This window comes from Simochromis diagramma, unplaced genomic scaffold (assembly GCF_900408965.1).
Source record: "Simochromis diagramma unplaced genomic scaffold, fSimDia1.1 OVJJ01000284.1, whole genome shotgun sequence".
NCBI lineage: Eukaryota > Metazoa > Chordata > Actinopteri > Cichliformes > Cichlidae > Simochromis > Simochromis diagramma.
Genome location: NW_024386871.1, coordinates 3979065 through 4004116, shown reverse-complemented (window position 1 = coordinate 4004116; position 25052 = coordinate 3979065). Strand labels below are relative to the sequence as shown.

The window sequence follows — 25052 nt, the reverse complement described above, 5'->3', positions numbered from 1 at the left end:
TGAGGACCAAAACTGGTTACGAAGACACAATATACATGCATCAGGAGAAAGATATACATATGCAACACACAGGTCAGAGTTGCCCTTTAGTTGTTGTATAGGCGGGATACGAAAAGGCCATTTATTCGGTTGGGCTGATGTGAATCTTTTCCATTTCTAATTAAGTTCAAAGAAGTAAACATCAATAGGATTCAGAAACCTTTCTTCAAGAAAAATATGTTTGGATTTTTTTCCACCCAAATTGTGGACAGAAGGTAAATGCCAGATTTTAACCATATATGTGGTCTATATTCTCCAAAAGTTGATTCTGTTCCTCTGGACATGGCGTTTTGTGGGAGAAATGTTTCCCACAAACTGTGGGACTGAAGAAGTCACTTGGATGAGTGACGAAATGTTTCTCCCACAAAACGCTACGTCCAGATGAATAGAATCAACTTTTGGAGATTTACTTTCCTGGATGATTGAGAATGCAACAAGATGTGGTCTATATTGTTTGAAATGGGGACAAAGTAAACATCTGTTAAAAGTTCATACATAAACTGTTATAGGTATTGATAACCCAGTAATACCATGAGTCCACCAGACCCATAAAAAAACTTCACAGTAGCCATTTTTTCAAGCTCTCCCTTTTCATCTTCATTAGCCCTCACTCAGCTGTGTCTTGTGCAATTTACTGTAGGCACAGTTCAAACACAGGTTCACATTCAGGACTGGAAATAGAAGTTCTGCTGGCAGACCCAGAAGGAGCAGCAGCAAAATGGACCACATAACAGTGAATAAAATCAAAGGAAAGATTTCTTCAAAGATCAAGTAGACTTATGGAAAACAACTTAGCTCGCTCTCTATTCAAGATCTGCCTGTAGTAAGGGTTACAAAGCATGAAGGTGGTATCTTCAAAGTCTTGGATGGTTATCTCAAGGGTGTGGGTGAACAACTATTAATCAGTCATAGTATTTTTATAACACACACCTTTTGGTGCAACTAGTGATCTACCTGGGGCCACTGGGTGTTTCTCCAGACTGACTCAGCTGGGGGTGATCAGGCCCTAACTTGTGACCAGCTAGCATGACCTCCCTGACCTCTTTCAGTTTTGGTTGCTTGATGTCAAACTGGGTGCAAGGTGGAGGTGGGGATAGTGTTCCAGTGATCAAGCTTTTGATCTCCCAGTGTAGCTGTAAGAGTGGCTGAGGTAAGGCAAGGCAAGGCAAGGCAATTTTATTTGTATAGCACACTTTCAGCACAAGGCAATTCAAGGTGCTTTACATGATTAAAATAAAACACATAAAATAAAACGTAAAACAGTATAAAAGTAAAATACAAGAAAACATTTACGATAAAACAATAATCAAGACAATAATTTATATGAAAAAATTAAAACAAACAGGTAGAGAGCCATAATAGGATCAGTTACTCATAAGCAAGTCTAAATAAGTAAGTTTTAATTTCAGACTTAAAAGAGTTCAGTGTCTCTGCAGCTTTGCATTCTCCCGATAGTGTGTTCCAGATGTGAGGAGCATAGAAACTAAAAGCTGCTTCTCCATGTTTAGTTCTGGTTCTAGGGACGGTCAATAAATGAGAGCTGGAGGACCTGACTGATCTAGATGGTTTGTACCATGATAGCAGATCCCTAATGTACTCTGGTGCTAACCCATTCAAAGATTTATAAACTAATAAAAGCACTTTAAAGTCTATTCTCTGAGCTACAGGGAGCCAGTGTAATGACTTTAGAACTGGAGTAATGTGCTCTATTTTCTTGGTTCTAGTGAGAACACGAGCAGCAGCTTTCTGAATCAGCTGCAGTTGTCTAATTGATTTTTTGGGTAAACCTGTGAAGATACTGTTACAGTAATCAAGGCGGCTAGAAATAAATGCATGGATGAGTTTTTCTAGGTCTCCTTGTCTCATCAGTCCTTTAATCCTAGAAATGTTCCTCAGGTGATAGAAGGCTGACTTTGTTATAACTTTTATGTGGCCCTGGAGGTTCAGGTCTCAGTCCATTATTACACCTAAATTTCTGGCCTGATCGGTAGTTTCTAGTTGGACCAGTTTGAGCTGATTACTGATATTTAATCGATCTTTTTTGGGTCCAAAGATAAGTACTCCAGTTTTGTTATTGTTCAGTTGAAGGAAATTATGAGACATCCAATTATTAATTTGCTCAATGCATTTACAGTATTAAGAGTTTGGATAGGTTCAATATCACCTGGTGACATTGATATATAAAGTTGAGTATCGTCTGCATAATTGTGGTAGTTAATATTATTGGTGGTTATAATCTGGCTTAACGGGAGCATGTAAATGCTAAATAAGAGGGGCCCTAGGATGGAACCCTGGGGGACCCCGCATGTGATTTCTATATTTTGTGATGAAAATTGGCTAATTGACACATAGAAGTTCCTGTTCTTAAGGTAGGACTTGAACCAGTCGAGTGCTGTACCAGAGAGTCCGGCACAGCTCTCTAGACGTTCCAATACTATATCATGATCAACGGTGTCAAACGCCGCACTAAGGTCCAGTAGTACCAATACTGTGGATTTCCCATTTTGAATATTTATACGGATGTCATTAAACACTTTGACAAGGGCTGTCTCGGTGCTGTGGTGCCTACGAAAACGAGACTAATAAATATCAAAGCGGTTGTTCATTGTGAGAAAGCTGTTTAACTGCTGGAAAACAGCTTTTCCAATAATTTTACCGATAAATGGAAGATTAGAGATTGGTCTGTAGTTTTGCATTAATGTGCTTTCTAGGTTCTTTTTCTTTAATATTGGTTTGATAACTGCTGTTTTTAAGGCTTTGGGAAAGACACCTGATAGGAGGAATGCGTTAACTATTTGGATCAGATCCTCCCTGATGGCTGGGAGGACCTTTTTAAGAAAACCTGTCGGTAATATATCCAAGCAGCAGGTGGCAGAGCTTAGATTCTCAATAATTTTATCGAGGCTTGGTTGATTTATTATTTGAAAGTCAGTCATTTTCTCTGCATAAGTGCTAATTGGGCTTAACGTCGGTATTGGGGTTGAAACTAATGTGCCAATCGATCTTCTGATTTTCAAGATCTTTTCAATAAAGAAGCTGGCAAATTCATTGCAGGCCCTGGTGGAGCTTAGTTCGGGGGCTATTGCCACTGGAGGAGTAATTAATCTCTCCACTGTAACAAATAATGTCCTAGCATTATTGTTGTTGTTTCTATGAATAATCTCAGAGAAAAATGACTCCCTTGCATCCTTCAGGGCTAGTTGATACTTATTCAGCCTCTCTTTATATATCTCGCAGTGAACCTGGAGTCGAGTTTTCCGCCATTTTCTCTCAGCACGCCGGCACTCTCTTTTTTCATTACATACCAGTGGATCACTTCTCCACGGAGACTTCTTTTTACTAGAGACAGTTTTAACCTTGAATGGTGCAATCTTATCCATCATGTCTAAGATTTTGGATAGAAAATCATCTGTCAGTTTGTTTACTGAATGTGTGTTGGTGGATGTTGGTGATTTAAACAAGGTGGAAGTGTACATCAGTTTAAAATATTCAGCTTTCTTTAAGGAAGCATTTTTTAACAGTGATCTTACTCTGATTAGGTATATTGGCTAAGATGTTGCTATCAAATGAAATGCAGAAATGATCAGATAATGCAATATCAGTAACGGCAATGTTAGAGATATTTAGATCTTTGCTAATAAGTAGGTCCAGAGTGTGTCCTCGATTATGCGTTGGCTCACTAATGTGCTGGATTAGATCAAAGTTATGGAGGACATCATTTAATGCTTTTGTTCCACTATCTTGAGGCTTGTCAGTATGAATGTTAAAATCTCCCACAATTGCTATCTGGTCATAGTCTAGACATATTGCAGAGCAAACGTCTTTGAAATCATTAAAAAAGTTTGTATTAGATTTTGGTGGTCTATATATGTTTAGAAATAAAACTTTCTTTGGTTCATTTATTTCAGTAGCTAAATATTCAAAGGTGCTGAACTCACCTAGCGATACCTTTTTAAAGTTCAGTGATTGGTGAAAGATTACAGCAAGACCACTACCTCTTTTGTTTTTTCTGGTCTCACTAATGAAGTGATAATCAGTTGGGCAAGTTTCTATTAATACAGCTTGTTCTGAATTTCCATCTAACCAAGTTTCTGAAAGAAAGAGAACATGTATATCATGTGAAATGATGTAATCATTGATTAGGAGAGACTTCCCTGATAGAGATCTAATATTTAGTACAGCTGCTTTAATATTTCTTTCAGTAATTGAGAGATTATTTTTGCACAGTATTATATTCAGATTCTGTACTGTTCGATTATAAGTACTTTTAGTGTGTAAGGATCTGTTGCTTATAATAACTGGTATTTTGCTTTCAGTATATGAATGAGAGTGACCGGACACATTTTGGTGGGAATGATGCAATCTGGTAACGGCGTCCGGTCGGTATCAGATATCAGACTCAGTTAGGTGGAGTGGAGAACCCTATTGTTTATAATTAGTTGGTGGGTGTGGTCCCACTTTTGATGTCTGTTTATTTCGGTTTGAAGGGGTTCGGGAAACGACTTAAATGGTGATATGATCACTGATGAGGATGATGATGATGAAGGTATACAGGCATCAGCTGGTGAGTTTCTGCACAGAGTTGAACCTGCATATGTGGCTGGAGTCGCTGTAATCTCTGCTGGAAGTGAAGCTGTTGGGGGCTGGCATAGTAACTCAGCTGCTTGAGCTATGTCAACTGATGTGTTTCTGCACAGCGCTGCTGAAACTCTGTTTCTTTCGAGAGTCGTCAGGTGCCATTGTTTTTGGGTCGGCTGATACGTCTCTGGCAGGCTTATCACTGAAAGGTGCAAGTACGTCATGGTCTCTGTGTGATACAGCTGGTTGGTGTCCACTATGCGTCTCAGCTGATACTGACGTCTTTATCTCAATTTGAGAACAGGGCGATGAGTTCACGTGAAACAACAAGTTCAGAAGATAAAGCCTCTGACCTTTCTTATTAATGTTACGTTCATTTCTTGTAAACAGGTGCTTCCTTCCACAAGAAATCTTAAAATTATTTAGATATCGAATTGACCTTTCAGCACAGACAGTTTTAACAAACCTGCTGAACGATTTCATCCTGCTATATTCTTCATTGTAGGGCGTTGCTGGAATCGGTCCAGATGCGTGGAGTTGCACCTTGTGGTTGTCAAAGTTCTGAAGTAAATCCAAAAAGTCTTTCTTTAAATTTTCGGATTTTTTCAAAAGGATGTCAGCAGCTCCAGCATGAACAACAACTTTTTCTAGGTCTGGGTTATTCTCAATAATTGATGGAATCCTCTCAGAAATTTCTTTTACTGTCATTTGTGGACAATTAAAGACACTAGTATTGATGCATAGCTGTTCAATTCCTTTGATTGATCCGTCATGAATAATAGCAAGTGCTCTCCCTCGCTTGCTGTTCTCTGTTCTCTTTGCCCATTTCGTGCGGCTTGTTTTATCTTTATTTACATTCCAGTGACCTCGCTCTGCAGCTGACACTCTTTGCGGGCTGGACGGTGATAAGCTGAGAGGCGCAAATCTATTTTTTAGAGGAATAATTGAAGTTGTTTCTTGTTGGAGTGTCTTTCGATGTTCCTTTATCTTCTTGGGAGTCTCCCGTCTAAGTGGGGGCCAAAGGTCTGATGAATGGGGAGTTCCTCCCGACAAACGTCCTCCGCTCGGAGGGGTCCCACTCTGTGTTGATGGTATTGATCTGCCCGGTTGTTGCTTGCCGTAAGCCACCGGCAGAGTTTTATTGCTTTTGGCGTTCTCCTCAAGGCGTCGGATTTTCATTTCCATGTCATGGATTCTTTGTAATAGTTCCTGAAAAGCCTCGTCCGAGCAGAGGGCCATCCTCTGATCCTTGATTCCGTGCACGGCCTGCTCGCTGTCTCCCGCGCGCACCCATGAACGCCACAGCTAATCGTCAGTAGCGCCAGCAGCAGGGCCGGCTCCGCGGCCAAAAACGGAGACCGCAGGCAGCTGGACTGACCAGAACCGGGGGCCGTCCCGGTCCCGACAGGTGAAAGGACGGAGGGTCCTGGCACTCGGAACCGGAGCGGCTAAATGACGGCGGTAAGATTGTTACCTCTTAGCCTCAGCTGGCCTCGGCAGATGACAGCCTAAATCCTCCGTGGAGACTTCATTCTATCATTCTATGATTGAGTCGTTAACAGAACCAGCAGTTAGCAGCAATAAATTCAAATCAATGACATTTGCAAACATTCCTTTATACACAGCATTTCAGTCAGGTTGAGGTCTGGACTTCCATGCTGTAGATTTGCTGCTGTGCTTGGGGTCATTATCCTGTGTAGCTATTGTAGCGCCTCTACTCAGGACCAGTACACTCTCACTTCAAATAGAGACCCTAGACATCTTACTAGGTTCAGAAGGAGGTTTTGTCTTGGAGACTCACAAAAGGAGTTGGCTTGGAAGTGAATAACTGGGACCTTTATTGCCTCAGTACCATTTATATACATATACAACACAATAACCCAAATTGCACACTAATAGGGCATTTTAAAGGTGAATACAGGTAAAACAAAACAAAATAAAGACATTTAAATGGAAGATTTATACTGAACAGTATCAGAGCTCTTTGGAATGAATGAAACAGATTAAAGTGTTCCTGTTGTGAAGTTTGAATTGTCCAGTCTGAATTGTCCTTTAAAGTCGTTGAAAACCCAAACAGGTGTACTGTAGGGGAATTGTCAGTGTGCAAACCCTATTATCCGGGTAGGAAAAGTAGTGCATAGGGCTTATCTGAAATCCAGGGTTGCTTGAATCAGTTTCTCAGGCAAATCCCACAATCCGATTGCATGGCTGGCCACACCATTTCACGATCATCCAGGATCTCGTTTGGGCTGTTCTCGCCGTCAGGGGTTCTCCAGAATCCTTCTAGTAGTTAAAAAAAAACAATCGGGATTTTCAGACACAAATAACTTGACAGACGTTATTCCCTTTGTGGTCAGAGTTCGGGGCCAAGATACTTTTTCCATGCGCTCCGACACGTACTTGACCGGCATCAGAGGGAAGATCTCACAGGAAGAGAGAGGTAATACTTCCTGCGCACTAGACGCAAGGTCGTCAGAACACAAGACTGCATCACAGCACCCCCTTGTGACAATAACAGGCTATAGCCTTAGATTACAAAAAGGGATTTTGCAGCCCTGTATTTCACATGGGTTACACTATTAATTGTCTCAGTTGAGAAAAACAGGTGACCACTGTGCTTCTGTCCCAGTAGCACAAATCCGAACTGGTTTGTGATGAAGGTGCTGGGCTTGTACAGCTTTCCTTGCCCCTTTTTTTGCCATTCAGCATACCAGACAGTAGCTAGCTTCTCCCTCGGTCCCTCTGTGTTTTCAGTTCAGTGAGGGCTACTCTCTCAACGTCAGTTGCTCTCTTTTGCTGTTTCCGGCTGTTGGATTAGGATCTAGAATGTTCCTAGTGGGTTGTTTTTCTTTGATGCCACACCTATCTACACCTATAGTGATAACGAAGTGCTCATTGTCTGGAGCCTCTAGCCCAACTCTCCCTTTGCTGCAGCCACATCTTCATTAAACAGGTGGAACTCTGTCTCTCCTGGTTGGTGTCTTTTTTATGCAAAGAAATTCTAAAAAGGCTTTGTACAGAAATGAGACTAAATCAATTGTTATTTAAAGAAACTAAGAAAAACACTCCTTGCCTAAATCTCTGGGGGAGTGGTAGGGCTGCCACAAACGATTATTTTGATAGTCGACTAGTCACCGATTATTTTTGCGATTAGTCGATGTTGTGGAAATTTTAATTACCAAAGCCTGCAGACACGATGAGTTGTAACAACACCTTTATTTCAGCTATCTCATGCATAAGGAGGGACGTCAGTCAGGGGGCACTGAAAGTCGTCTCTGATAATGAACAATTCAGGTCCCTTTTATACACAGTCGCAGAACAAAAGGCTTTTACAGTTGCAGTTCACACCTTGGCTCTAAACAGAAAAACTCTCTATCACCTGTGTGAATCTCCCCCACTCTGGGGTCAAGTCTTCCTGTGTGGGCTTCCGTCTCCTGGGAGACATTCACCAGTTTCTCACCATCTGTTTCCCGGCGTGAATGAGGTGTGAACCAGACGTACTAAACTAAGTAACATGAAAGCATTTCATCAAGACAATACATTAAAGGACAATACACTAAAGAGAAATCCCACAACAGTCGACTAATCAGATCATGCATCCATTGGACGTAAAACGTACAGCTTATTGCACCAGCATGCATCAGCTCTTATATAACTATCATTAGCTTACAGCTTGAAGTGTTTAAGGTATGTGCTAACTAAAAATAAAGACAAGATGATAGTTTACTAAATTTTAATTAAATTTGCAGATTGTCTCGGTGGAGTTTAATAAACTCAGCTGTCTGCTCCTTGCTATCTATAATATAACAGGACACCGGAGTATATTCTCGACCATCTCACACTTCTGATAATCAGTTGTCTGCTTGACGTTTATTCAGCTGTGTAAAAACAATAACTTTAATCTCAGCCAAACCGATTTATTCAGGAACAAATGTACTAAAAAATACTAAAAAAAAAGCCAAACAATAACATTTTTAAGTTATCTAAGTGACTTATATATCTTGTTTAACCTAAGTAGCAAAAGACGGTGGTGGGTTTGAAAACGATTTGCCGGGAGTCCGGTGTTCTCACAGGCTCTAGTGAACCTTGAACCCCGGCTAGCTATCAAGTTGGTGGGTAACAGACGTCTCCGAAAACGTCAGAGCGCTTTTGTTTTTAAAAGGTATGTGATGTCTAGCAGATTATTACATGAAGGAACCTTTTAAATACAAGCGCGCTCATGCTCACAGGTGTAAACACGAGGACTCACACACACAAACTACACCCTTTTTGGCTCCTACCTCAAAGCACACTGTGCGCTGTTGATCTTACGTGCTGCACAATAATGTTTAATATTTAGTATTTACTGTTACATTCCCATAGATCAGGTTGATGTTGTTTATTATGTTGCTCTTTTCTTCTTTCTTCTGCTTGTTTTCTCTTTTTTCTTTCTCAACAGATGATCCAGGTGATTGATATATGTATTTTTTGTCTGCTTATTTTGTTGTTTTTTTTGTTTTTTGCTCTTTATCCCCATCCCTCTTCCCCGCTGTTTTTCTTTTCCTCTTTCTTTCTCCCCTTTCTTTTCCCCAGTCTGTCCCGTATTTAACAAGTAAAAATAAAATACAAAAAAAAATAAAATGTGAATCAAATAGACCATTACGGCAAGGCTGGGATGGTCCATTTGGTAAAGTAAATCCATTGGGCATCTTTCCTCGCCTTTAGACAATAATTCTGATGGCAGAAGAGCCAAACGGGACAGGTTAAAAAAAAAGAAAAAGAAAAAGAAAATATATATATGTGATGTCTTTATAAACTGGGCAGATATTTGAGGTTTACACAGCTACATGCTCACCTGAAAATATCTGAAAACTTTTTTTTGTGACCCACAATGAATAATAACAGTAATATTAAAGTAGCTGCCGCCATTGTTGAAAACTGAGCTGGGCCGCGTTTTGAATTCTGGGATAGGTTGGGCCACGAAGAATACAACTGACCCATCCTTCAAATCTGGGGAAATGAAGGCTGCATTTGGAAGAGTCTTCGAATTTGGACAGTCTTTGTTGTGTCGCTGTAACGTAATCGGCCTACAAATGTGGGCTGAGGAGGATGCGGTTCCTGAACAGAGATTGAAAATGTGACGTCATTCAGGGGTAAAACTGCAAAGGATTCTGGGAACTCGTGGCAAGAGGTACTAGCCCACGCAGGCTTTCAATTGAAATTACATTACACAGCGATAAAAAGAAACGCAAAAAATGGCAAGAAGCTGTTGTATTATTAACTGCAATAGCCGGTCGCATGACAGCCACGGGAAGCCGACGGGTAAAGAGATCGGTTGTTATCGGATTACGTCGTTGAAGAGAAATTGTTTGAGCCATGTTTCCGAAGTAACAAAGAGGCGACGGATGGCCTGGATTGCAGCCATTCAAAGACCAAATATAACATCCCAGAACACTCCAGCTCACATGTTAGTCTGCTCCAAGCATTTCCACAAAGGTCAGTGTTTTGTAGTAGTTAATACGTCATTTTTCATAACTTAATTGGTGATATAGGTTACAAGCAAGTCTGGCGCTGAACAGAAATTGTCGCGCTATGCTCCTTTGTTTATTGTGCATAAATAGTGAATTGTCCTGACACAATATTGCGTTTCGCTTCTGTTATTATGGTACATTGACAAAAACATATACTTTTATTCACAGGATAAAACAGGTTTTTTTGTATCACTAATTGCCCAGTACGATTACAGCATACAATATTATTGTCACTGCTACATTTCTGTGATGCGTACCAGAAATTATTTCCACTGCTAATTAATTACCATTGAGCTCAAAGGTCCTATTAATAAACAGTTAACGAATGTGTATTTATGAAGACGATTTGTGAGACTGGTAAACTTATGATATGTACGATGGTCTTTTGTTCTACACGGTGCATTTCAAGGTCCTGTACCCATCCGTCGGTAAACTGTACCTGGGCTTGTTGCAGTGACCTGAAGTTACTAAACTTCATGAGTGTATGCACTCACTCCAAGAACCGTATAATTATAAATATGAGCGTGGTGAAAGTTGGGCAGCACACTAACGTATTTTGTCCACTCTGTGTGCTGGTAAGGGTCTAACCCTTTCACTCCTTTGATTTTTTTCTCGTATCTTTTCTTTGACTTTTCGTCATGTCTGTCTTTGTACGGACCGGCATAAAGAAAAAACAAAAAGGTATTGGAACCGGAGAATGAACGTTTTGCGGTGCTGCAAATGCTTGCGTTTGATGCATTGCTTTGATTGTTTTGCCACGAGTACCCGGCATGCAATGCGCGAAAGTCACGTGGTCTGTCAATCTCTATTTGCACACCGCTACGATACCGGACACAGCTTCTCCTTCTTTGGGGTTTAACAGCAGCTGGCATCCTTGTACATGCAGTGCTGCCATCTTCTGTTTCAGCCCGTTATTACACTCTTAAATCCTACTACTTATTCCTGCGTCTTTTGGGATCTTACAAAGCTTCAAACGACTTCATCAACTATTAAATTAGTCGTCGACGATTTTGATAGTCGACGTAATCTTGACAACTCGACTAATTGTGGCAGCCCTAGTGAGTGGGTACTTTGTCCCTTTAGGAGCAATCTGAGAAGAAATATTTAGCTCTGAGTGATTTTTAATATGCTTGTCATGCTATAAATATATAGCACTCCAATGATGGTGTGGAGATCAACCGATCATCTTCTTTCATTTAAAATGTAAAACACGCATACTTAAGCAGGCATACCAACAAACTTAGTATTAAAGAAAATGTTAATATATACATAAAGTTGTTCTGCGCAACCACCTTTCCCGGTGATGAAACATGTCTGTCCTGATGGGAGTGGTGTCTTCCATGCCAGCATCTATGAATGATGAATAGTTTGATGAAAATGAAATAAGGTGAATAATTTGCTGAAGTCTTGATAAAGTCAGATCTTGACCAGACTGAAGAGTAATGGCGAATTATGGAGAGAGGTATGACAATGTTCCCCACCCCCATTATGAAAATACCAAATGAGGTCAAAGTATTCTTAGGGAAAAATATTCAACCCCTACTTTCCCCCTTATATCTCTCAATGTCAGAATGTTTCTGATAGAAAAAACACTAAGTAAAAGTGACTGAGTGATGGAATAGAAAAGTTCTGCATAAACACCACTCGATTTACCATTTTCTTACTTTTTCTGATGTTGGCTTTCTCCTTTAATTTGTTACTCATCTGTATAATAACACAAGTGACTGCAATGTGCAGTGGAAAGTCAATACTGTGTTTCCAAACTTGAATATCTTTATTGCTATTGTTTTTTTGTTTTTGTTTTTTTCATTAAAAAATAGACAAATTTTCAATTCTGTTATTTCTGAATATAAAACCGTTTTCAGAAAGAAAATCCCAGAAGACCTAGTGTTTAAACACTTTTCTTTCCCCAGTTGACTGTGTAGTCAACAGTATTACAGTTCTTTCTTTCTTTCTTTCTTTCCTCAATGCAAGGTGGCATGACACTCTTTAGTGTAACATCACCACAGCAAAGTCATACATAACAAGCTGTGGCAGCAGTGGCACTTTCACACTTTTCACAGTGCAATAGTGGGGAAAAATGGAACAAGGAGGTCCATGCTACTCATTTGCAGAGTTTTTCTATTGACCTCCAAAGTAAATTTAGTGTTGGAGTCTTTGTGAGGTAAGTGGCTGTGCCCCTTGTTGATGCATATACGTAAGTGACTTCGCAATAGTCTAATGGCATATAGCTGTTTTTGATGTCACAATCTGTGGATTAATGAGGTTCAAAATTAAGTATATATTATCTGTGACCTCAAAGATAATATGGAATTCCATTGGGAGAAATAAGTATTTGAGCCCCTACAACCCGAATTCTAAGTCCTGCAGATTGACCTTGTGCCCATGTGGCAAACAGATTACGATTAATCAGTCAATCAATCAATCAATCAGTTAATCTATTATGGATACTCATGATTGACACTCATTGTTTGATAAAGCCCAACTGTGCACAGAACCAGTTTCATACATCCCAACTTATCCACCACCATGGGCAAGACCAAAAAGCTGTTAAAGGATGTCAGGTACATCCTCTGTAGACCTGCACAAGGATAGAATGAGCTACAGGACTATTAGCAGGAAGCTTGGTGAAAAGATGACAACTGCTTTTCCAGTTATTTAGAAACATCAACTCAACTAATCTATGTTTGTCAAGAGAAATGCTGAACATGACCCAAAAAACACCGTTCTGACAGTCAAGCACAAAGAAACATCCCTCCTTCCCTCAGCAAGAACACTGAAGATGGTTCTTTCATGATGACAATGACCCAAAACATATTGCCAAGGCAGCAAAGGAGTGACTAAAGAAGATGCACATTAAGGTCAAAGAGTGGCCAGAGTTCGAGGTGTCAAGCAGCAACTAAGAAACCTAAAGGATTTAGAGAGTTTCCATAAAGAGAAGTGGGACAATATCCTGAAATGTGTGCAAACCTGGTGACCAACTACAGAAAAACAGCTTACTGCTGTAATTGGTAACAAAGGTTTCTCTACCAAGTACTAAATCGTGTTTTACTTATGATTCAAATACTTATTTAACTCAGTCACATGCAAATCAAATTACAACTTTTATGTAATGTGTTTCTATGAATTTTTGGTTGATATTTTGTAGTTTGTAAGTAAGCGAACTTACAAATTCAACAGGGGATCACATGAATTTGTCCTCCACTCTAATAAGATTCCCAGTAACATTCTAAAAGCAATAAGTGCATTTATCCACACAGAAACTTATATTCAGCAACTGTATTGATTTTTCCGAATAAGAAAAAATAAAATGCTGTTAACCACACAGCACAGTTTTAAAATGGCTTTTCCATGCAGCTATAACCTTTTTCCATTGTGCCTAAGGTCCCTCTTGTCATTGGCTAACAGCAAAGCAAAACAAATCATCTTAATGTCAACAGGGTTTTTTCCACAAAGCGGTGCTCCCTGTGTTTTTCCAACGAGGCCAATGATCCTATGGTTCTGAGTGGATTATGAGGTCACTCAGTTGTAATGACAACTGTCATTCTAATTTTCAACATACATCATATTTTACAGTTAGAATATTAGACACCTGAGGAAAAACTGGAAGAAAAATCACATAGGTGGTCAGAGAAGAAAAGGAAAATGGAGAAGAGAGATAAACCGTGAGAAGGGAGGGAAAAATAATAGAGAGAAAACATGTGTTCTCAGTGTCCAGAACGCACCAGTAGAGCTGAAAATAGGGATTGGGACAGTTTCACCGTAGCTTCATTTGAGAGGACACACTTGACTGTCTGTTCTCTAAAGAACTCTCCTTGTACAGAAGCAAGGCCTTTTGGGAACATTGCTATCATCTTAAAAGACCATCTCTGTTTCTCTTTCTGCTTCTCTCTAAGTTTCTCCCTCTCTCCCTCTTTCTTGCCTCTGCCTTTTCTCTTTAAACAGGAGGTTAGGCCATTAGGGAACTGCAGTGATGTCTTTAAAGGGGCCTTCTGTGGCTGAGAGAACAGCATGGAGAAACCCCAGATTATCCATCTGATGAATCAGTGGTCACAGAGGGCAGAGGGATTAAAGTGAAGTACCAACTTGTGCCTGCATGCGTGTGTGTATATGTATGTTTTGTACATTATATTACATATAGTTTTACTATATTACATGTAAACGGTACATTTGGGAGTAATTTTAGATTTAAAATGGGTGGTTTAACAAGTGCTAGCTTGAAAAGGTAAAAAAAATCCACGTACAGTCATGATAAAAGCAAGGTTAGAAAAAACGTATCCCTGAAGGAATAAATATATCATTTCATAATCTGCATGCAATTTTAAAGACCTCGTGGTGTGTATGGAAGGCTTCCACAGGATTGCTTAACTTTGCATAATCAAGAGAGGAAACTAAACCTACCGGGTTTGAGTATAATGAAAGGTTTCGACCTGTTAACTCTGACAAAAACTTTTGGATTTAAAAGTTATTGTCAGACACACATTAGTTGTATATCTATATATTCAATGTGACACCCCAACCGGCCTAGCTGTTTCTACCAGAGGTTCTTTCCTATTAAAAGGGAGTATTTTTCTTTTTATTGTCAAGTCTGAAGTGCTTCCTCGCAGGGGGTCATCTGATTGTTGAGGTTTTCTCTGTTTTTTGTGTGTGTTTTGTTTTTATCACTGAAGACCTTGTAACATTAATCTTTCTCCACGAACTAATGCCATGTTAAACATTAGCTAACATTATGCTAACAGTGTAGCAGACTCATAGAGGAAGACTGTGGTTCTTAGTACACTTGAAATTGCTTTTGGAATATAGACTATCAACTACCAGACTGGATAAAAATTCTGTTTTCAAATGTTGTTTTATCATGCTGTTAGCATTAGCATTTCTAAAAGGGCACCATTAACAATGTTCAGTATTCATTCAGTATAAAATGCTTGGCAGAGCTGCCTAGTTAGAAGATACATTTTATGACCTACTGTTCTCAGTACACTGACTAAATGCTTCAACCTTCAACTTAAAAATATGTCCACAGGAGTGATCCCATCGGAGTTCAATGCATACAACATATTGATTGTGTAAATTGACTGCAATGAGGGGAATGGAGCTCCATTATGGCTATGACAAGTAAATCAACAATGAATCACCTAGGGCAGAAAGCATTGCTTTCTATGAGCTAAAGCTCTTAGTGCTGTACTTCAGTCGACCCACCAATGAATGATGTCCCTGCTGGTGTTTTCCATTAGCAAGCATGATACCAAAGTATTTTTTTCTGAGTTTTAACCTATTAGAAGGTTTGCCTTAATACCTTTATCTTCTGTATCACCTTTTGAAATGAAAGTAAAGATAGATGGTTGACCTGGAAGGAAAGCCCTACAATGACAGGCAGTCAATCTAGTGATGAGGAGGATAAATCAGATCAGAACATGCTCTTGACCCTGTGTAGACATATACTGAAAGGGTATATGGTATATGAGAGTTTGATCAAGTTTGTAACCTCAAACACAAGGAGAGGATCAACTGAGTAAAGAGATAATAGGTTTGTTGTAGACAAGGAATTGCAAAGGGTGGGGTCACTAATCGTACAACTTATGCAGCCCCAACAAACGTCATGCACAGATACTACAAAAAAGCAAAACAAAAAAACCCAACAACATATATATCTGCACACACCAACAGCAAAAAGAAATATTAGATTTCTGTTGAAGAAAACTGACCAAGGTTGACAAATCTTTTCGGCTCTTTATAAAAGGGACACAGGATGTTTCTGGTCTAATGATAGAATTAATGGACCAGAAAGCGTGGTCGCGAGATAAAGAAAAGTAACACATCCACACAAACAGATGTGTCACTTGCATGAAGACACAGGTTGCCTCTTTCAGTGTGCCCTGGCACACGTATACACATGTATACGTATACACTGTCTATCCATGTGTGTTTGGGCGAGAGAAGGTAAGAAAAAAACAAAAAGGAAGTGTGTCCATTATCTTTCTCTGTAATGTACTGTTGGAGATGGCAGTTAAAGCAGATCGTCTTCATAACCTACTAAAATGTCGCGTTTGTATGTAATGGACACAGACAGACAGACAGACAGACAGACAGACAGACAGACAGACAGACAGACAGACAGACAGACAGATAGACAGACAGATAGATAGATAGATAGATAGATAGATAGATAGATATTTCCTTACCGAAATCAGAATCATAGAAGAGAACAAACTTCTGCCAGCTATACTCAGATACCACTTGCATGATGACCTCATTGAGATAGACAGGTGGGCGAACCATTAGGGTGTAGTCATCTGTTCCAGGGACTCGACTGGTCGGTGGGCAGGCTGAACGGGGTGTTCCCGCTGGGGAGCGCTGGATAAAGAGGTGGGGGATGTGCATGGCATCAGCTAGAGTTTGAAGGCTGCCTGCCGACATGCAGCCAATTGAACTGACCAGAGCCAGGATTCCACGGTTCATCAGCTCACAGGCTAGCGGAAGGAGGGAGCAGACAAAGAAGAAAAAAAGAAGGCATATATTACATTTCAAAGCATAGAAAAAATGTTGTACTACTTGTTTTATTCTAAGAAAAATCAGCAGTGAAAGTATATGTCATACTGTTGATCCTAGGAGTCTTTGTAAGAGAGTAAGAGTGCACCAAGGCAAGGTCACCACATTGCAGAGTTAATTAAAGGGCCCGGAAAAATATTTTGGAGATTGTTTCCAAATGCACTGGACATTTATTATGAATACCAAGCTATTACAGTCATATGTTGTGTTGTCTAGAAAGATAAAGAAGGAAGTATAATTAAACAGATATATGGTAGCAGAGTAGTAACAGTGTTCCCGTGATGTAAAACGCTATTAGAAAACATAAGGACTCATAAATATATCTATTCAAAATATGTCACTTTTGCCAGAGACTTTTTGTGCTCCGCTTCCTAAATTCTCCTCAGCAATGAGACGCTTTGTGTGTGCTTACTTCACTTCTTATTCCTTCCTGTTAGGCCTCTAGTGCTATCAAATATACCTCTACCTCCTACCCTCTCAACCCACTCCCCTGTTATCTCCCTTCTTGTTCAAAACAGCCCCTCTGAGTGCTTACCTTTCAGCCCCAATCATTTCAGAGTCACAGTCTTGCAGTGATTTTTATTTTAAGTGCCTTACAGCACTGCAGAATACTATACAGTGTCCTCAGTTTGGAATCATCTGCTTTCCCGTGCCACATCCTATCTAACATTCCTCCTTCAGAATCTTTCGATTTTCACCTCCCAATCTTTCGCAACATCTTCACTCACAAGCTGCTTTCTCCATCATCTCTTGTTTACCCTCATGGCAACATAAACATTCACCTATCCTTGCTTCTTCACTCTTGACTCTTCACCTCTTTATTGCTTTGGTTTTTTGTTTGCCTCTCTGAAAGTCCCCAGCTTTCCCTCTCCCTTTTCCATCCCTTATCTATCCCGATCCTCATTTCATCCTCCTCTTCTGCTCCTCACTGCATCCTTTAATGTTAGCAGTGTTTATTTTACTCCTAGCTGACTAAAATCCTGTCACAGATTTACTGAGAAAAACAAAGAGCGGTGAAAGAATGTTTAAAGACAGTATAGCAACACAAACAGAGATGCAGACACACAAACTGTGAAATGGCAATGTATAAAAGCAAGTTAGCACAATCTAAAACACACACAGTCAGCCTGTGTAATGCCACAGGGAGTAATCTGTTGACACTGCAAAAATAAAGCTGAAGAAAGAAAGTGAAAAGAAAAAAAAGTTTCAGAAAAAGAGAAGCTCGAGGAGACAGAATCATCGTGCTGAGAGGGCAGAATAAAGCACTGCATGTGTGCAAGTGTGCGTGTGTGTGTAACATGTGACCTATACAATATGACAATGAATACCGTGTCAGCTGGTTGCACAAAAACAACCTAATGAGTTGGATTTCAAAGTGTTCAAAGAGGTGAGGATGAAGTCTCAAATCAGGAGAAATTAGTATGTGTGCCTGTAGATTTGTGTGCATGCGTGTTTTACTGATGCATAGCGTGCTGTCTGATTAATTTCTTTTTGTAGTTTAATTCAGTTTGTTTAATTAAATCAAGTTTAATTAATTCACGTTAGTTCAAGCATCACTGGCCTTATTTATTTACGAGATGTTACAGTCACCCTAAAACCAAATTCATGTCACTCTTTATTTGTCTGAAATTATAAACAAAAAAGTTAACACAGAAGATTAAATATGTATGAGGGATGGTCTGCTCAAAAACAGTTTGACTTGAAGTTGACTGACTGGCTGAAGTTGTCACTCAAGCAGTGATCTGATTTTATGAGCAATAACTTTAAATATATGAATGCAAACCCTTTTTGTAATTAACTGGCAAAAACATTGTTGGAAGCAATTTTCCTTTTTAGCAATAGCTGAAGGGTTTTTTCCAAAAAACCATTTCATTCTGCATTGATGTAGATGATTAATGTGTAGAAGCTAATACAGTTTCAGTCTCACTGCCCATTGTTCAAGTCCACTTTTGAGGAATTAATTAAACTCTAACAATATATGATTAAACTTCACAAACTCTCACCATGCTGCTTAGTCACAGCCTCTATTCTTAAAAATCATTGAGCCCAGAATCGATCTACCAGGAACCTAATGTTTGAGCACAGGTAAGTCCAGTCATGTCTAGTGAGCAAGTGAGCAAAGACAGTCAGATGGTCAGATCTTGTGAACCAAAGGCCAATGTTTTTTAAGAGATGAGAGAGATAAGATTTGCTTGGTCACGGCAGAAAGTGGACAGTACGAAATTAAGAGCAGCAAAAATTAAGAAAAAAACAATAGAATAGAATAAAATACTATGTCAAAGGCAGTGTAAATAAAATGTTCAAATGTCTAAATGCACAGTATAAAATCTAGGAATATGCAGCTCACATGCTAGTTAATGCAGCCTGTGTTTGTGTGTCTGTGTGAAAGAGGAGGAAAGAGTATATGATGTGTGTTTGCTCAATATGATGTGGCAGTAAGGGCCTGAAAAATATCTGCACCTGGGCCTATCACAGGGTTGTTAGACCTGTGCGAGTGAGCCTACATGTCTCTGAATAGTTGAACACGTAACCCGAGTGATGAAGTCACGTCACTGGCTCCCAGTTCATTACGGATCCCCCTCAGTACATCTCTGACTTGCTCAGTGTCTATAACCCAACTAGACTCCTCAGGTCATCGGCTGAGGATCGTAAGACAGTTCCCAGAATTAGATCTAAGTGTGCTGAAGGTGCTTTCACTTACTGTGGTCTTCTTCTTTGGAATAAGCTGCCCGCTGACCTGAGGTCAATTGCAACTGTGTCTACATTCAAAAATAGACTTGAAACCTTTTTATTCTCAGTAGCTTACAGTTAATAACTGTGTGAGTTTGTGTGCATGTTAATTTCTATTTTTTAGTTTTTGTCTTGTTTTTTTGTTTTCTCTTATTTTTGCCATAGTTTTAATGTTTTTATTTTTCATAGCTCACGTGAAATGGATTGTGCTATTTAAATAAAACTGGCACTGAGATTGATTTTTGAGCTGAGGACATCTAGGGAAATTACTCAGTCTGTACATGTGTATTATAGCTGGCATGCTAACTAACTTTTTTTTTAACTAGCTGCATTGTTCCAGTCTAGAAACAGCACATTAGCCTAGCACGATCAAGGCTTTGGCTAATGGAACGCTTTGCTAATCCATTAGTTATTGGGGCACTTTGGAGAATTAGTGCCCTCATCCCCTCTACATCACACATTCTTAAGTCTGTGGGGGGCTTCTAAGCATTAGCCTCATTAATACTTTTTGCTAATAACTTAAAGGGCTCGTTGCATTAACCCAACCCAAGTTTACATCACTCTGATGTAGGCAACAGTTTAATGAATGAACATGAGAAGGAGCTAGAGCTACTGGTACGATGTTAAGCTGCAGGGATGAACAATGTTTTAAGAGTAAATGATAGATCTGTATTTCAGTTCAATTCGGTTCAATCCAATCCGATTAAATTCTATTTCTAGACTGCCAAATTAAAACAGTAGTTACTTCAAAGCACTTCATATTGTGAGCCATGGCGCAGGCAAAAAATAGAAAGTATTGCTATTTGGAATTCTTGATGTATCATCATGAACTACAACCACCACCAAACCACACTCACAACCCAACATCATCGCCAACCCACGCACGCAAACGCCCCACCCCTGTGTGGGCAGTATGGTGATGCATGATAAATGATGCCGGACTCAGTCTCCCTAAAGCAGCTAAGACCTGACAAACAGCTATGGAGAGGTGTTCATGTGAGAGATGTAAATATCAGTCATTCCTAAACACAGGTGTCTATCTACAACTTCAGGTGCTTGGCCATGGGGGTTTTATTAGCCTCGTCCGCTTTTCAGTACCATTGCAAAAACACTCACTACATAAATCAAGTATACACTCTGTCCCATCCACTTAATGTTTATATGCAGACGTTTTTATGTTTGTATGTCAGCGTGCATTTTACATGAGTTGTTTGCAGCAGAGCATGTTATTGAGCACTGTCTCCTGCTTGTTGGTCTGTCAGAATAAATGAACTGCAAGCACTTCACCTGCGTCCAGGTGTGACTGATTCTTCTAGCTGTGTCTCTCAAAGCAGCTCTCCTTCCACCACACACTGACACACACCATACAGACTTTATCACACTGACACACTGTCCTCCAGATTCTGTGGCCCGGTGTCTGAAGGATGGAAACAACAGCGAAAGACAGATGGATAGGAAGCAAGGAAATCAATACCTGAAGAGAACCAATAAACACAAGAAATTTAGAGTCTCTCTCTCCCTAAAGCACAGCCTCTGCCTCTCTGTGGAACTATTTTATGTTAAATAAGGGGAAAGCGTAGTTAACATTAGCATATTATCTCTAATATAACAGTCCTCTTAATCTATGATCTACAATGCAACAAAGATATTAAAAAAGACTGCCATTGTGTAAGGGGGAGTCTCCTCACAAATCTCCCAAGCCTCTCTATTCAGCAGCAAAAACAAAAACACCTAGCAAACAGATATTGTATTATTTATTCATTAGGTTATGATTATACTTCCAGCAACAGGGAGGACTTAGTTTGTTTTCAGCAGAAGAGTGGTTGAATGAAAAACCATGTATCCCCTGGCTGTAAGATGAGTGTGTAATCAAAAGAAAGTGGCTGGTTTGATCAGAAATTCATAGACAAATAGGAAGTCCTGCAAGCTCACAAAGCACTGTCCTAGCCAGAAGTGTATCTCTGTGTTTAGTGTGTGAGTGTGTGTTTGAATGACCTACTTGTGTCCGTATATTGTTACATGTATTGTTTGAAGGTCCACAGTTCCAAACTGCTGCCATGCACAGTGCCATACACGACTAAGCACTGAGTGGCAGGGAGAGATGCTTACTCACAGTGCTGGCAGGCTGAAAATATGCTCTGCTCTATACTGTAAATGCCTCTGTGAGCGCCTGCGTGGATGTGTGGACTCGTAGTTTGCTGATATACGCTCCTTCAGGGAATTTGCACTTGAATTAATGTGCTCAGGGGGGTAGAATGAGTAAAAGATAACGTGCCCTTTTCGACTCTGTTTCTTTAGAAATTTATCACTGTAGGTTCTTTAGACTTCTGGCACTTCCTGTTGCTGAAAATACCAGACCAATGATTTCTCACAAACACAATCTGTTCTTATTCTTGCCCCGGGTAGCCTCTCGACCGTCTACCCTGTTCCCATTAACATTTAATGGACCCCCTTTGGTCCCTTCATCTTGTCACATTTAACATCATCTATTCAGCTCTAGTCTTTGTGCCCTGGAGATGTATACATCCTCTCTTTCATCCAGGCTCTTTTTGTCTTGTCTGTAACTCTATCTGCGCTCCTCTCCTCATTTCTCTCCTCATTTCTCCCTCAGTACCCTTTACCACTATATTCATCCAGTGGCTGCATTCACTGTTATCACACTCACCAGATGAATAAGCCGTCCCCTTTTATTTCAGTATCTGTCTCACAGTTTTTTCTTCTTTTTTTATTTGCAATGAAATTCCTAACATGCCACTTTTCCTACGTTCCCTCTTCTCTTATTTTTGCAAAAATAACCCTTAATTTCACTCCACTCATCCTTCCACCTTGCTCTCTTTTGTATCTCCTCTACTCTTCTCCTGCCTCTCACAAATTCAACTTGAAGTGAACTGTATAATGAACCCAGATTTTAGTTCCTAGTTTTTATGAGGATGCCAGATAAGTGCCTCTTTACCACAGCCATGCTCTATTTTCTTTTTCCTCTCATCTGGTCTAAAAACTAATTCCTTTACTTTGTTATCCATTATCTGAAACATGTACAGGAGATAATTGTGGGAAGTTTTTTTTTTTGTTCCTTTTCTCCATTCATCCACTCATCAATCCAGCAACTCAATTGTTGTTTAAATCCAATTAAAATGCACCCCATGCCCTTCTTCTCTAGTGGCTACTTCATCCCCTGTTAAAATTCATCACTCTTCTTTCAGCATCTACCACCTATGTGATTTCCATTGAATTAGCATAACTTTCATTTTTCAGCAAATAGTAATCCTCAAAAATCCATTTGTCTTATGTCAACCCACAGTCAAGAGTGATTTATTTTAGACAATATCTACACAAGGAAAAAAGACACAGTGCAAAATGTGATACTTGCTCGCTATTTGATGCTTCTCAGTGCCTGCCAGTGAATTAATTTTTATTGTGTGTTATTGTGTGTGTGTGTGTGTGTGTGCTCACAGGAGAAAGTACAGAATCAAAATAAACTATGGGCATATGTGGTGTGGGTATAGTGGCCCATGGGTTGACAGTTTATCCTTTTTCTCATCTCTTCTTTCCTTTGGCTATTCGCTCATCCACCCTCAATCCATTCAGACAAACCTGACGCCATATATATCTTTGTGCCCCGGCTCAATCTATTGTAAAGTCAAGGAGATGAACGTGTCCCCTGGGAAAATCCACAGCTCTTCTGTTTACAGCCTTTGGGCTTTTACTGCCATTACTTCGCTAGGACAGATGTGTGTTGTTGTTTTTTTTCCCCAACACTTCCTTAATCTAGTGGATCTATCATGTGAACATATAGGGGGAAAGTTTTTTTTTTCATTGTTACTATTATTTTTAAATGTGTAATACGCTTGTACACAATCATTACTCTCAGAAAGTGAAATGTTTCACTGGAAAGAAAGAAAGTCTGATCAGATTTTGACAAAATAGCTACAGGAACTGCATTTCAATCAGTTCACTTTGTCATCATTTGGCAATAACTGGCATGAGGTGGGGAGCTTGGGTATGTTCATTTACCTGTAACAGATTGACCCAATCCAGAACTGTATTATTTATAGGAAACAAGATTTTCTGATTTCTGAGTGGTGAATATGTGTCTCTTTGGTATTTTACACACGGATTGCGCAAACAGGCTGATCTGATGGTGTTTATCTAACACATTAGTGACATACTGTATATCAAACAAAATATTTAGCAGTGTTTACACCATTTACCAGTAAGGGATTTCCCAATGCTATTGGTGCCTTTCCCTGTGCCTGAGCCAGCATGAAAAAATTTAATTATCTGCAGCTGTGTACATAGATTTGGAAGACAGTAAATAAATTGATGAATCGTGAGAGCAACATTAGCAAACGAGTAGAAAAGGAGAATTAAAAAATAAATGGGAGGACAAATGAAAAGCTGGATTGAGATGTTTTCAAAGCATGCATTGCAGTAAAAAGCTCAGGGAAATAAAGTAGGTATAAAGGCTTGTTGAGTAAGACGGAGACAAATGCAAATCATAGGGCAGTAAAGGGAGATGGTGAAGGTGATGAAAGGAAGGAGGGAAACTGCAGCGAGATGAAATATGGAGAACTCCATAATGATACAAGACTCTATCAGAGTTACTTCAGTAAGAAAGAAAGGGATTGCATACCCACAGATGAAAATATTATAGGAAACAACGGAGAGCAGTTGATAAAAATGTGAAGGGAAGGTTTGATTGATTATCCAAAATTCATTAATTGAGCACTTCAGTTTCATAAAAAAGTCATTAAGAAAAAGATATCAAGATCCTTTAAAACCAGAGACAATACCTTATTTTTTGATTAATATATTTATAATTAAGCCATTTGCTAATTGCCTAAAATAATAGAAAATTAATGGAACTGAAGGTAGATAGCTGCCTTGTTTAAATGTGCTCAAAATTAGCTACATCTTTGCATATCTTCAGTAGCTACTTAGTTTGCTAAAGTGAAAAGAAAGAGAGGTAAAGGGTGGGTGGACTGTGATGAAGGGATCAGAGTATAGAGGTATCTGTAGGTGTCTAAGTAACCACTGCTAATGCTGATGATCCCATCGAACAATGATGCAGTGATATTTATTTCTATAGGTGTTAAACACAACAAATAGAGAAAGAAAGGATGGATCTCTCCAGCATCCATAAGCAATACAGTGAGTCAGTTGGGGTGAAATAAACTCACACGCAAATGCGCACTGACAGAGTAACTGTATACTAGCTGACCATAGCTGCTTGTATCATGCCTAAAAATCCTGGTACTGGCAACAAGACTGTGTAGGGATCTGTAGCCCCTTTCTTCCAGGCACCCATCCAGTGCAACATGCCAGCAAGTGTCTTGTGTTCTTCCACCTCCTTACTGTCTTTTCCAAGCAGCAGTAGTCAGTACAGCATCAACTATTCTCTTTTCTGGCTCTCTTATATTGCAATGACATTTCAAACTTAGACAAAATAGCAGCTATACCATTTTTCAACCCAAAAGGTGAAATGAGTTCCCAGAAGGATCTTATATCATTCTGGCTTATTTGATTATTCACTGGAGTGCTTTGCACCATGTGATGCATAGCCCACGTAGCACCTATGTTTCTCTATCTGGCTGTGCAGTCTCTGCCTACGGCAATGACAGTTTATATAACTAATTTAAACTTGTT

At 39.6% G+C, this 25052-nt stretch overlaps 1 protein-coding gene across 3 annotated transcripts in view; it reads right to left on the bottom strand.

The window, feature by feature from the left end:
- grid2 (glutamate receptor, ionotropic, delta 2) overlaps positions 1-25052 on the bottom strand; it is a 508497-nt gene that overhangs the window by 200618 nt on the left and 282827 nt on the right. For all 3 annotated transcript variants that reach the window (XR_005695832.1, XM_040031719.1, XM_040031718.1), the window contains exon 3: positions 16310-16597. Coding sequence is in view for 2 of the 3 variants with exons in the window: in XM_040031719.1 (XP_039887653.1) it covers positions 16310-16597 (288 nt within the window). In the remaining variant the exon portion in view is untranslated. The remainder of the gene's footprint in view (positions 1-16309; positions 16598-25052) is intronic.